Raw genomic sequence first — 13,694 nt, forward strand, 5'->3', positions numbered from 1 at the left:
TTCAGCTTGGTATTCTGGCCTTGTCAATGATGCACTTATTAAATTTTTGTAATGTTGTGTGAGCTTTTAAGGTCATTAGCAGCACTGTGGCAATACATTTACAGAAACCCAAGGAGGCTTCTGTGGACTGATAAGTGTGCAAGCTTTTAGAGTTGATCTTCAATTTTCTTCTCAAAAAATGACTAATGGGACAGTTGAGCCTTCCAATTGAAACAAAACAGAATGGCAGTGAAAGACACTCCATTGTGGAACAAGCTTGAGGGACTGAGTGGCCTACTGGTTCGTTTGCCTAAAACTTGTAATTTGTACTAAGATATTGCACAGGCCAACAGCGTACTGAAACAGGCAAAAAAAATAAAATGAAAGTAGCCCAAATGTCGTCAGTCTCACACAAAATGCTTTTTGCATTCTGGAGGCCATTTAAGACATCGCACCCCATAATTGAACTTCGTGCCATCAGATAAAAACATATCCAACTTTTCTTCTTTACAGTTTTCTATCTTTTTCTGAAAATGATGACTCACCAAAAGCACAGATTCACAAATATCAATCACCCTCCAGTATCTCATCCCAACTGTCAGCTTTTCGTATTGGCCTATATACCATAGGTCAGCATATGTGGGGAAATCACAGCCAACCCATTCCTGCCCTTCATCAGTATACATATTCTTGATTTCCTCAGCAAAGACTGTTGGTCATAAACAATAACTCTGGCAGCCCTTCCCTTTTGCCTCTGCCCCCATTCCCCCACTACCCTAAGTAAGCATCATGCCTCTGTATGTAATTGTGTAAATGTGATGCTAAAAAATTATATTTTAAAAATGGAAGGCTTATACTTGAAATAAAAGTTGTTTCACTCTGGAAAAACCTGACAGCGCTGAGGTAAATTTTTTTTTAGTTTTAATCTTTTTGTACATACTATCATATCTGTTCAAAAAAAAATAAAAGAACACCTGACGAAGTAATGTTTTATTTTTTGACAGTTATGATTTTGCCCCCTAATTCCATAGTTTGAGCAAACCGCAGCTGAATTTTCCAGAATTGAACTCCAATGGAATGCTGCAAACTTCTTTTAAAAATAACCTTGGTATTTCAGCTTAATGCGTAAAATTCAAGTATTTAAAAAATCTTGCCCTCTCAACAGTAAAATTTATTTTCAGGCACCTGTTTTGAACTGTGGTTCAGCTGGTAATGCTTTTTTTTTACTCCACCATAAGAACAACCTAGATCAGCTGCCAGCCTACGCTTTGTGCTTGAGTGGACCTGGAAAAAAATAACTCGTACCAAAGAGGAACTCGACAACATCTGTAAGTCCGCAGCTTGTGAAAGTGCTTTTTTTCAGTGGTTCAGCTTTTACGATACATACTCTAGAATGAGAGGTTATGTTGCCTGGGCTGAGAGGGAGACTGAGGTGGTAGAAGGTATAACTACCTTTTTTCCCTTGTAGTTTTCTGTTCTCTGAAAGGTGGTCACTCTCCTTGGTTGCAGAATCACATTGGCCAACATGTGTTTCTAAGCTGTACTTCTTTCAATTTACTATCTGTTAGTACCCATAAAATTAACATTCTTTCCTTACTCTAGCATAATTGCTGTCTTTAATATTTGTGGTACTTAGATTACTTTTAATCATCTGTCTCTAAGGATAATGGATTACGGTTTACTTCGATACCCAGAGGTTTCTGTGTGCATGAGTATGAACAGTCATCTCAGTAAATTGCTTTTGCCTACTACCACTTAACTTAGATTATCACTTGTTTAGTTTTGTGCCTTTGCAGTAAGAAAAATGTTTTTTTATTCATTAATGGGATATAGGTGTCGCTGGCTAGGCCAGCATTTATTGCCCATCCCTAATTGCCCTTGAGAAGGTAGCAGTGAGCTGCCTTCTTGAACCGCTGCAGTCCATGTGGTGTAGGTATACCCACAGTGCTATTAAGAAGGGGGTATCAGGATTTGACCCAGTGACAGTGAAGGAGCGATGATATATTTCCAAGTCAGATGGTGAGTGGCTTGGTGGGGAACTTCCAGGTGTTGGTGCTCCCATACATGTGCTGCCCTTGTCCTTCTAGATTGTAGTGGTTGTGGGTTTGGAAGGTGCTTGGTGAGCTCCTGCAGTGCACCTTGTAGATGGTACAAACAAAAAGCTAAAAGCTACTGCGGATGCTGGAAATCCAAAACAAAAACAGAATTACCTGGAAAAACTCAGCAGGTCTGGCAGCATCGGCGGAGAAGAAATCAGTTAACGTTTCGAGCCTTCATGGCCCTTCGGCAGAACTGAAGCCAAGTTCTGCCGAAGGGCCATGAAGGCTCGAAAAGTTAACTGATTTCTTCTCCGCCGATGCTGCCAGACCTGCTGAGTTTTTCCAGGTAATTCTGTTTTTGTTGTAGATGGTACATACTGCTGCCACTGTGCGTTGGCGCTGGAGGGAGTGAATGTTTGTGGATGGGGTGCCAATCAAGCGGGCTGCTTTGTCCTGCTGTGCAGCATGCAGAAATATGTACATGAATCCTAAAGCAGAATTGGAAGCTTGGGTAACTGAAATAAACAGACTGAGGCAACCATTATGTTGTCGAGTGTCGCTAAATTATTGGTGTTTCTTTGTTCCCAGTTTTAATTTCGAGAGCAGTAAATCTGTCCTTTTGTATTAATCTGAAAAATTTAGGTATACATACTTTTTGAAATATCAATACTTAAACAAGCCATATCAACCTTTTCACTTCTGAACTTAGTGTGCCTTCTTTATATCTTCTAGTACAGTGCTGTTGAATACATTGTTGCTGTTTGGGAATCAAGATGTGGCTAATTATTTAAATAAAACATGAGTAAAAGACATTATCGTTGAGCATGTGATCTCTGTCCTTGTATTTGCATGGCATATGCATGTGTACTATAACCACCTGGTGCATCTGTGGGTAAAAAGGTAAGCAATCGTAGTCAGGCCATAAGAATGGCTTAATTTGTAAAATCAGAATGTCACAATGGCAAAGTAGGAGGCACTCTTGATTTTTAGAATGAGGCAGTGTAGAGGGAATTACATCTGTCAGTTATACCTTACTTAGGAGTGCTCAGTGCTAATAGTAGATGACAAAGGTGGGCTAAGTATTAAATTCTCCAGCATTGGTGTCTCTAACCTTATTGAGCGTGCACTTCTTATTTTCCTGTCTCACCCCCTCTCCCAACCCACCCCACAGCACCGAGTGCTGTCTTGGGCTGCATTTGAGTGCTTCAGTTGGAGTTTGATGAGTGAGGGTGTTTTAACAGTTAATTTAATTTAAGGGTTAATTTCTATCTACAGCCTAATTTGTCTTTAATTAAGCAATTAACTAAAAGTTGCTGTTTGGGTTGGGAGAAGACAAGTTTTAGTCCAGCTTTAAAACAGGGCTCATTCAGGCTCTCTTTGCAGCTAGTTAATTAGATAACTGGCTTAAATAGGTTTTCAGAAACTAGGTAAAAGCAGGCCATCTACAGGGCTGCCTCAGAGGTGTCAGCTGTGGCTCAGTTCATATCACCCTCGCCTTTGAATCAGAAGGTTGTGGGTTCATGTCCCACTCCCGGAAACCAAGAACTGTGAATGTACTCAAAAGAGTTACATGCGATCTGTTGATAACTCGAAAGAGTTACAGGGCTGCCTCAACTGCACTGAGTGCAGTCTTGGGCTGCATTTGAGTGCTTTAGTTGGAGTTTGGTGAATGAGGGAGTTCGCTGAAGAGGAAGGAGGTGATCCTTTCATTTTCTACCTTTCCTCAGAAAGAAGAGCAACAGCCCGGGTAAGTAGGACTTGGTGAGTATTTCTACTGTCCTTAATATCCTCTAAACTAGAGGAAGCAAAATTAAAGGGTGTAATTTAAGGGTAAGTCATGGCAGGGAAGCTCAGTCATGTGGAATGCTTGGCCTGTGCGATGTGGGAAGTCAGGGAAACTTCCAGTGTCCTTGGTGACTACGTGTGCAGGAAGCATCTCCAGCGGCAGCTACTTGGGATCTTGAACAGCGGCTGGAGTCACTGTGGAGCATCCGCAGGGCTGAGATCTTCATGGCTAGCACGTACAGTGAGCTGGTCACACCACAGGTAGAGTGCACAGGCAGAAAGGGAATGGGTGACTGCCAGACAGAGTAAAGGCATTAGGCGGGTAGTGCAGGAATCCCCTGGGTCCATCTCCCTCTCTAACAGATTTTCCGTTTTGAATACTGCTGCGGGAGATAGTTTCTCAGAGGAATGCAGTGAGAGTCAAGTCCCTGGCACCACGAGTGGCTCAGCTGCAAGGGTGGAGAGAAAAAGAGTGGGAAAGCAAGTGATAGGTAAGGGAAACAGATTGATGTTTCTGTGGCCACAGATGTGACACCAGGATGGTATGTTGCCTCCCTGGTGCTAGGGTCAAGGATGTCACCGAGCAGCTGCAGGACATTCTGAAGGGGGAGGGTGAACAGCCAGAGGGCATGTTCCATATCGGTATCAATGACATAGGTAAAAAGAGGGATAAGACCCTGCAAGCAAAATTTAGGGAGCGAGGACCTCAAAGGTAATAATCTCAGGATTACGTGCTAGTGAGATCCAGAATGGGGGAATAGACCGGATGAATGTGTGGCTGGAGTGATGGTGTAGAAGGGAAGGATTTGGATCCTTAGGCATTGGGACCAAATCTTGGTAAGGTGGGACCTGTAGAAGCTGGACGAGTTGCATCCCAACAGGACTGGGGCCAATATCTTCGCAGGGATATTCGGTAGTACTGTAGGGGAGGGTTTAAACCAGAGTGGCAGAGGGGTGGGAACCTGAGTGGGGAGACACAAGCGAGGGAAACAAAGATAGAAATGAAAGACAGGAAAGTAAAAAAGCAAAAGTGGAAGACAGAGGAAATGGGCTAGCAGCAAATGGGGCTGTAGTACAAAAAATAGTGCGAAAAGACAAGTCTAAAGGCACTGTATCTGAATGCATGGAGCATTTGCAATAAGGTAGGTGAATTAACAGCGCAAATAGATGTAAATGGGTATGATATGGTTGCAATTAGAGACAAGCCTGCAGGGTGACCAACGCTGGGAACTGAAAATCTAAGGGCATTCAATATTTAGGAAGGACGGGCAAAAAGGAAAAGGTCTTGGTGTGGCATTGTTAGTTAAGGATGAAATCAGTGCAATAGTGAGAGAGGATATTGGTTCAGAAAATCTAGATGTAGAATCAGCCTGGGTGGCGCTAAGAAGCAACAAGGGGAGCTAACATTAGTGGGAGTTGTCTATAGGCCTCCAAACAGTAGCAGTAAGGTGGGGGAAGCTATTAAACAGGAAATTAGAGATGCATGTAACAAGGGTGCTACAATAATCATGGGAACTTTAATCTACAAATAGACTGGGCTAACCAAATTAGCAATAATACTGTGACGGATGAATTCCTGGAGTGTGTACAAGATGGTTTTTTAAACCACTATGCTGAGGAACCAACTAGGGAACAGGCTATATGAGATTTGGTTTTGTGCAATGAGAAGGGGTAAGTTAATAATCTTGTGCTGGGTGCTTTAGGAAACAGTGACCATAACATGATAGAATTCTTCCTTGGGTTGGAAAGTGAAGTAGTCCAATTTGAAACTAGGGCCCTAAATCGAAACAAAGCACAATGAAGGTTCACCGGAGATTCCTGGGATGGCAGGATTGTCGTATGAGGAGAGATTGGGCTGACTAGGCCTGTATTCACTGGAGTTTAGAATGATAAGAGGGGATCTCATTGAAACGTATAAAATTCTGACAGGTCTGGACAGATTGGATGTAGGGATGATGTTTCCTCTGGTTCGGTGGGGTCTAGAACAAGGGGTCACAATCTCAGGATACAGGGTAGACCATTTAGGACCAAGATGAGGAGAAATGTCTTCACTTAGAGGGTGGTGAACCTGTAGAATTCTGTACCAGAGAGGGCAAGTCACTGAATATATTTAAGAAGGAAATCGATTTCTAGACTCTAAAGGCATCAAGGGGCATGGAGAGAGAGCGGGAGTATGGCATTGAGATGGAGGATCAGCCATGATCCTATTGAATGGCGGAGCAGGTTCGAAGGGCCGAATGACCTACTCGTGAACCTATTTTCTATGTTTCTACCGCTCACTGCCTCAGGGAGTAATTATGAACGTTTCTCACTTTCTAGTTTATGGTCAAAGTAGTCATGTCTTGTACAGCATTGCTTACTTATTCTTGGGTCAAGCGTTTGGTTGTTACGTTTCTCATGAGTAGGATGCTTCTGCCCAACACCACTGAAACCCTTATCTATTCTTTTGGCATTTCTGGGGCTATTATTCTAGATCTTCCTCGCCAGCCTTCCATTTTGCAGCCTGTCATAAACTCCAACTTGAGCACAACTCCTGTCGCTTTACTGAAGTGAAAATTTTTGTCCTTGTTTCCCACAACCTCACCCAACTTTTATTTGCAGCTTTTCTAGCCCTTGCACCTATATGGTTTAGTCCTCTGACTCTGGCCTTGCCTGTGTTCCCACTTCTTTTTGTTCCATGTATGGCAGTTTTCAGCTGCACTGTCCCATTTATCTGGAATTTCCTTCTAAAATCTGATCTTTCGAATCACCCCCTTCAGTCAGTTCTCAAAGCTGTTTCCTGCCATGCTCGTCTGTGCTCCTTTATCCTTTTTATCTATTTTCCCCCCTCCGCCACCCCAACCCATCACTCTGCCCTTTAGTAAAGTGCCTTGGGATGTTTTCCACATTAAAAGTACTGAATAAATAAATGCAACTTTTCTGCATCATATTTTGAGTTATTTTTGTCCGTATAGCATGGGCTTTATCAAAAGCCTGGTTGACCACACAGAACAAATGACCATGTTTGACTGTCATCTGTGAGGTAATTGCCTGTACCTGAATTAGTAGCAGTGGAAAGATTTTGAGCAATTTGTTTGATTGGTTTTGTAATGGTAAGTTACCGATTGGTAATCTTGTCCTTCTATCTAATTAATAGTTTTTGGCTGGTTCATGATTAAAATCATTGGAATTATTTTTATGTTTTATGGATGTGGGAATCTCTGGCAAGGCCGTCGTTTCTTGTCATCCCTAATTGCCCTTGAAGATGGTGATGAGCTGCTACCTTGAACGATTGAAGAACTAGAGGTGACTTGATTGAAACATGTAAGATCCTGTGGGGTCTTGACAGGGTGGATGTGGAAAGGATGTTTCTTCCTTTAGGAGAATCTGGAACTAGGGGTCACTGTTTAAAAATTAGGGGCCGCCCATTTAAGACAGATGAGAATTTTTTTCTCTGAAGGTAGTGAGTCTTTTGAACACTCTTCCTCAAAAGGTGGTGGAAGCAGAGTCTTTTAATATTTTTAAGGCAGAGCTAGATAGATCTTTGATAAGCAAGGGGGTGAAAGGTTATCAGGAGTTGGTGAAAATGTGGAGTTAAGGTTACAGCCAGATCAGCCATGATCTTATTGAATGGCAGAGCAGGCTCGAGGGGCTGAGTGGCCTACTCCTCCTCCTAATTCGTATGTTTGTATTATTCTTTGTGGTGTAAGTAGACCCACAGTGCTGTTAGAGAAAGTTCCAGGATTTTGACCCAGCGACAGTGATATGACAATATAGTTCCAAGTCCAAAGGTTTGCGATTGGAGGGGAACTGGTGGTGGTGTTCCCCTGCATTTGCTGCCCTTGATCTTCTAAGCGGTGGAGGTCATGGATGTTAGTGGTGCCATCGAAGGAACCTTTGCAGAGGGCTGCAGTGCACCTTGTAGATGCTATACACTGCTGTCATTGTGCATTGTGCACCAGTGGTGTAGTGGGTTCTGATCAAGTGGGCTGCTTTGTCCTGGATGGTGTTAAGCTTCTTCAGGGCTGTTGGAGCTGAACTCATCCAGACAAGTAGAAAATATTCCATCTGACTTTTGCCTTGATATAGTGGACAAGCTTTTGGGAGTCAGGAGGGTAAGTTGCTTGCTGCAGAATTCCCAGTTCCTGCCTTATGTAGCCGGTCCAGTTAAGTTTCTGATGCATGGTAAAACCAAGGATGTTGAATATAAAGAGAATATGGTTAGATTCTCTTGTTGGTGTAGTTTAATGAGAGTTAGAGTTGCTTGAAAGAAGTGATTATACACTTAAAGGAGCTGCACACTACTAATAAGAAGAAAAGTAGCCACAGCATCGATCCTACTATCATGTGCTGCTACTGGATGAAAGTATATATTGAAATGTGGACTTGGCCTGTTATGTAGGTGTGTTAGACTAACGCAGAACTAAATTAGCACTTCGCTGTTGAACTAAGCCATATGTGTTAAGACCAAAACTTGAACAATAGCATTTATAATTTTTTGTTTCAAGGAAGACTTATTTTTTCCTTAGTTCACAGTTACATATTTTGAAACCATAAGCAGTTTCCTAAAAACCACTTGTTTTTCCTTCTGTGTAGTCCTGTTATGCTAACATCTTCTGGCTGAAACTTTTTGCTGGTGATTTACTTCCAGACCACTAACCAACATATAACTGGGAGATATGCAAATCAGCCTGGAGTGAATCTATGTCTTCTGAGCAGTGGGATTGCAGGATTTGATACTTAACTTCGTGTCTGGAGGAGGCTAGTGTTTGCTCTGTAGATTCCTCTGATTAACAGTGGCTGACATCTTTAACTTGTATGCATTGTACTGTAGGCATGAGCCAAGTAGATCACCCCAAATTAATTCATAGAAGTGAATAAATTACATGCTTTTTTTTTTAAACTTGCATTTCAGGAACATTTATTCTAATTTTGAAGCAGATACTTGTGTAAGTCTACAAGTGTGAGGGTTAACAGCTGTGAAACATTATTTTGAAAAGGTTGCCACGTGCTTAACTTTAGTGTGTTTCACTTTATCCTTTAACCACTAGGTATTCCACTTTTTGATGGATCCTGTCACTTCATTGACTCGCACACACTCCAGTCTCTGCAGCACTGCCAGATGTTACTTAGCAACCTCACTACCATTGTTAGCTGTTTCCTTACTGAGGCCCAGGAGCTGACTGAGCGAGGTGTGTGTATATGTGTTACAGTTGCATTCCTTTGTGTACATTGTTACTAATATGCCATTTTATTTCAGGGGAGGAACAAATTTTTAAACCTTTGCTAATTGTATTTTGTTAATCATACTAACGAATAACCACCAAATACTCAGTATACAGTTATATGGCAATAACCTAGAAATAAATATTTTGAGGCAGCTTTTCCAGATAAAGAGACTCTGGCTAAATATTTATCTTTACTACATTGTTTGAATGTGGTATTCATATATTAAAAAAAACTCCTAGAAATTCTTTTGTTAAATATATTAATGATAACATTTTCCAACAGGATTGATTGACTTAATGAACAAGCGCCTTGTAGGCACTCTACTTTCCCAGTACACGCAGGTTGTGTTGTGGTTCTGTCGTGCTGGCCTACTCCCGGAGGGTTCAGGTAAAATCAAGATCTATATTATAAGAATGCTTATCAGCTAAGCAAGGATATCATTTTATGTTGTACTTCAGTTAGCCTGTATAATCTTTAAACGTTATTTACTCTTCCTTTTAGATGATGTCGATGTGTTACAGTTATCCAGGCCCATCTACAACTACCCCATTATACAAAATTATTATACCAACAGACGGCACAAGTTGGAGCGTCTATCCAAGTATGTTCCAAATGGATTATCTTTTACAAATTAAATGTACAATAATGTGATCCTCAAAATTGCTAACCTAGTGTATAGCCCAACTCTTTTTGTAACCTAGTTCACAATTTCTAGCTTTGAAATCAATGCCTCGAACTTAGGTTTTCTCTGGAAAATTGTCTTTAGAAGAAAATTTTATTTTTAGACAAGAAACATCAGATAGTCACAAGATGACTGTTAATATTTCATATTCCTCACATTTGTTTTACCCAGAGGCAAATGGTGTTCAGACTGCCTGTTGATTGATGGAATGGTATCAGAAACAGGGGACCACATAGAGCAGCTGTGGAAGAGGGATGAAGGGGGAACAGGAAAATATCCACCCTCAAGCCTTCACGTAAGATGTGATACACAAATGACAAAATAAGTTCATTGGAAATTTTGCAAATATTAAATTGATCATCCTTATTTTTAATAACAGGCTCTTCTTGATGTGTATTTACTGGAGAATGTAGATGAAACAACAAAGCATGCCATTGTATCCTTCAGCTGTGTGGAAGGTATTCTTTGTTATATGGAGCCCCTCTGGTATACTGATGAATTCGTGTTTGCAAGTATCTGGCCTCCTGTTGTTATTTTTAATTATATAGGTAATTACTTATAATTTGGGTCATCACACTTCTGCTTTGGAGCCTTAACCTCTGATTTACAGGCTATTTACCTGCTGTTGGATGTCCTTTCTTCTGCTCCTAACAAGAATGAGTCTTCAATTGAATCCTTTCCACCTGCTTTTGCCGTGCCTGTGGGTCTTGTGAACCTTATCCAGGGTTTTTGGCTTTTGGATCACAGTGACCATGAGGTAAGTACAGATGCCAAAAACAACCTCTCCTTCCCTGTCAATTGAAACATATTGTTGACTTCCTGTTGAAGTGTCTAGGTGGATAACATGCACATTGAAAATTGACATTTTCCCAGTTAACATTGTATGCGATGACAACTTTTAAGATGTCCATACTAACCATGGATAGTGTGTTTAAAGATGTGTATCACATGGCTCAAAATTCTGAGCTGTATAGGAAATTTTTACTTTCTCATTCATTCAAACTCCATATGCTCAGGAACTAAACGTTTTTTCATTGGTCGTTGCAAGTGAAGACAATTGTCGTCAAATTGCAAACCCATTTTTTAGGCCCAGAAACCTGCAACACAAGTAGATATCAGTGATGCAAGGAAGATTGTAAAAAATACATGAAATTCAAGTTAGATGCATTAAACCCTAGAATTCACAAGGAAATCGAGAAGGAAAGGGCATTGCTCAGTTAAATTTTTTTGGAGCATCATTGTTGCTGGAACAAGGATTGGTGAATGGTCAGTTGCCATCTTTATATGGGAAGAGGCATGGTTTATAAATTAGACACCAAATACCTATAGTGAGAAAAAAACACTTGATGGCATTATATATACGGTTATTCTGCTCATCTAAAGCAAGCAGAGTCCATAAGGTGTAATCAGCAGATAGAGTTGAAAGCATTACGCACTCACGCCTCACCAGTCTGCTGGAATACTTTGAGACGGTAACTAAAGAAGTGGTTTATGACCATCACAAGGTAGATACACATGAAGGAGGTGCTTTGACCAATCCAGTAAGAGCCTACAGTCTGTCCATCATGCCTTTATTCTGTTTATTAAGTAATTTTGGCAAAGGCAAAGAAGGAAAATTTTTTTAATGAATTTAAGGCTGCTGCAAATGTTAATTATACACCTGAATTACACCAAAAGACTAAAAGTCAAACCATATTAATCTAACTTTGTATAAGATCACTGGTACAGCCACTGTTTTTGGAATGTTGTATGTAGTTTTGGATAACTTGCCCACATAAGGATAATGCTGCATTGGGGAAGAATCAGTAAAAAGCAAAGTAATGGATCTAACAGTTCCATTACTGTTAATGGAAAGATGAATTTGTACAGCTATATTTTTCATTGGGAAAAAGAGTAAGGAGTGGCTGTCAGATCCTGGATCTGTTCATGCCAGACTTTGGCAAGGCTAGGAGAAAGATGAAAAGTCTTTTAAAATGCTGATACACACCAGTTATGGATAGAGACAGGATATTTGACCTAGCCTGCAAAGATAATTATTGAAGACATGGATTTAAAAAGAATGAGCAGCCTACGAGACTAGAGATTAGAAGGAATGATAATCTGGTACAGGATTGGCTGGTATAGAATCAAGCGCATTCTGAAATGATCAAGGACTCCATGGTATGATTTTTGTTGGTTGGGCAGCAGGTAATGTCTGTGAAAGATAGCAACCTTTTTTAGAATTTCAACTAGATCATGCTGCAAATGATGCACAATCGCTTTGACACAATGTCAGTGCTATCTGAAACTATTGGTTAGTATGTTCTTAGTTGAGAAAGTTAAGTATTGTATTAAAGAAAGTTCTAAGGAGGTTGAGAAACATGTTGTAGGGTGTGGTATGTCTCCTCTAACAATTGGATGAGCTAGAATTACAGCAAAATTGGGGTGATTGTAATAATGAGGTGTAACATGCCCCTTTCTCTCCGAACTGATACTGGACTCGATTTTTAAAAAAAAATTGTTTACCTGGAGTTCAAATCATGATTACAGCTTCCTGCTGGGGCAGCATAGAGTTTAGAGACAGAAAAAAGCTTCTGATATGTTACCCTACTAAAAGGCCTAGTCTCTTATCAAGTCAGTGCAACAATTTTTATAACCCACATCAGCTGTCCTCTGAATGAGGTTGCCAGCCAGATTTGGAATCTGTGGAGTCTTTCCTCAGCTGATTGCCACTCATGAGACTTGGCCTTGAATTCCCTTGGAGTACAATAAGGAAGAGACAGTTCTTTGCGCATTCGATGAACTGATGGCATCTCCATGTCTCAAGCAGTTACCTCTTTCCAAACTTTATTACACAATTGCAGTTGGCTCAGATTTAATACCAGCTCTCTCCTCAACATTTGCCTGTGGTACAAAAGCCCAGTACATTGGGTGACAATTTATTTACTGATGAGGTTTCTATAACACCCTAGACACCAATTCCCATTTAATTTATGTTTTAAGATGTGTATAACAATCTGTTTGTTAGATGGCTTGGCTGAAGTAGGGTGGGAGGAAGCTCGTGGAGCATAAGCACCAAAAATAGGCTGATTGACCTAGTTCCTATGCTGTAAATTCTATTATTGACTAAGACGCATGATATGTCTGTGATAGATGTACACCCAGGAAAGTAAGATTATTCAGTATAATGTGCAGCAAGAACAGCCATGAAAATCACTGAAGTAAGATCTGGCAAATCTAAATTAAATAAATGTTATGTGCTGGTGATATTCAGTTAGAAAATATTGTATTTTGATCTCTTTTTATTCCTTTTTTTTTTCAAGAATGCTTTGGATCGTATTTTGCATCCTGCCACCAGTAGGTCATTGTCCTCATGGCAGCATGTCCGGATCATACAAGCCCTGATGTGCCAAGGAGAGCATAGAAAGGCCCTTCGATACATGCAGGCAATGAAACCTTCGATGGCTAGTAGCAGTGAGGTTAAACTCCACCTTACTGTGCTGCTGTTTAACAGGTAACTGAATTGGTCATCAGTTTATTTTTGTAGCTCTTACTGCTCGTAGGGCAGTCCTTTTATCCATTCAGTTGCTAAAGGTTGATTTAGTTACATGTGAAGTTGTTATGATATAGCAACTCTGCCAACTATTTTTCGAGCATGAACCACACACGTGCTTTCTCATTGAGTTTTTTTGTGTGGTAGGAGAGGTGGGGTGGGAAAATCTCAAGCCTGATAACCAGAATGATATGCATGCTGAGTTTGAGATTGTCAAAGCAGATTACAAATGTTTACTTTTAAAATTCAATTTTATTTATGATACAATTCAAATACCTACAAAACTGCAACATGACAATAGCAGTAAGACAGCACCACTGCACTGTGGTAGCAGCATGCACCACGTACAAGGTGCAGTGCTGCTGCTCACCAAGGATCTTTCAACAGCATCTTCCAAACTTGCAACCAGTACCACCTAGAAGGACAAGGGCAGTAGACGCATGGGACACCACCGCCACCACCACCTGCC

General features: G+C 40.7%; 1 protein-coding gene across 1 annotated transcript in view; it reads left to right on the forward strand.

Annotated features, from left to right (window-relative positions):
• The window catches only part of ahctf1 (AT hook containing transcription factor 1), a 107,079-nt gene that overhangs the window by 49,595 nt on the left and 43,790 nt on the right, over window positions 1-13,694 (forward strand). Inside the window, exons 14-21 of the mRNA XM_078557373.1 lie at window positions 1,218-1,307; window positions 8,834-8,974; window positions 9,294-9,398; window positions 9,513-9,612; window positions 9,865-9,988; window positions 10,073-10,129; window positions 10,304-10,450; window positions 12,996-13,186. Coding sequence (XP_078413499.1) covers window positions 1,218-1,307; window positions 8,834-8,974; window positions 9,294-9,398; window positions 9,513-9,612; window positions 9,865-9,988; window positions 10,073-10,129; window positions 10,304-10,450; window positions 12,996-13,186 — 955 coding nt within the window. The remainder of the gene's footprint in view (window positions 1-1,217; window positions 1,308-8,833; window positions 8,975-9,293; window positions 9,399-9,512; window positions 9,613-9,864; window positions 9,989-10,072; window positions 10,130-10,303; window positions 10,451-12,995; window positions 13,187-13,694) is intronic.

The sequence above is a fragment of the Cetorhinus maximus genome, chromosome 14 (genome assembly GCF_964194155.1).
Source record: "Cetorhinus maximus chromosome 14, sCetMax3.hap1.1, whole genome shotgun sequence".
In the NCBI taxonomy this organism is placed as follows: domain Eukaryota; kingdom Metazoa; phylum Chordata; class Chondrichthyes; order Lamniformes; family Cetorhinidae; genus Cetorhinus; species Cetorhinus maximus.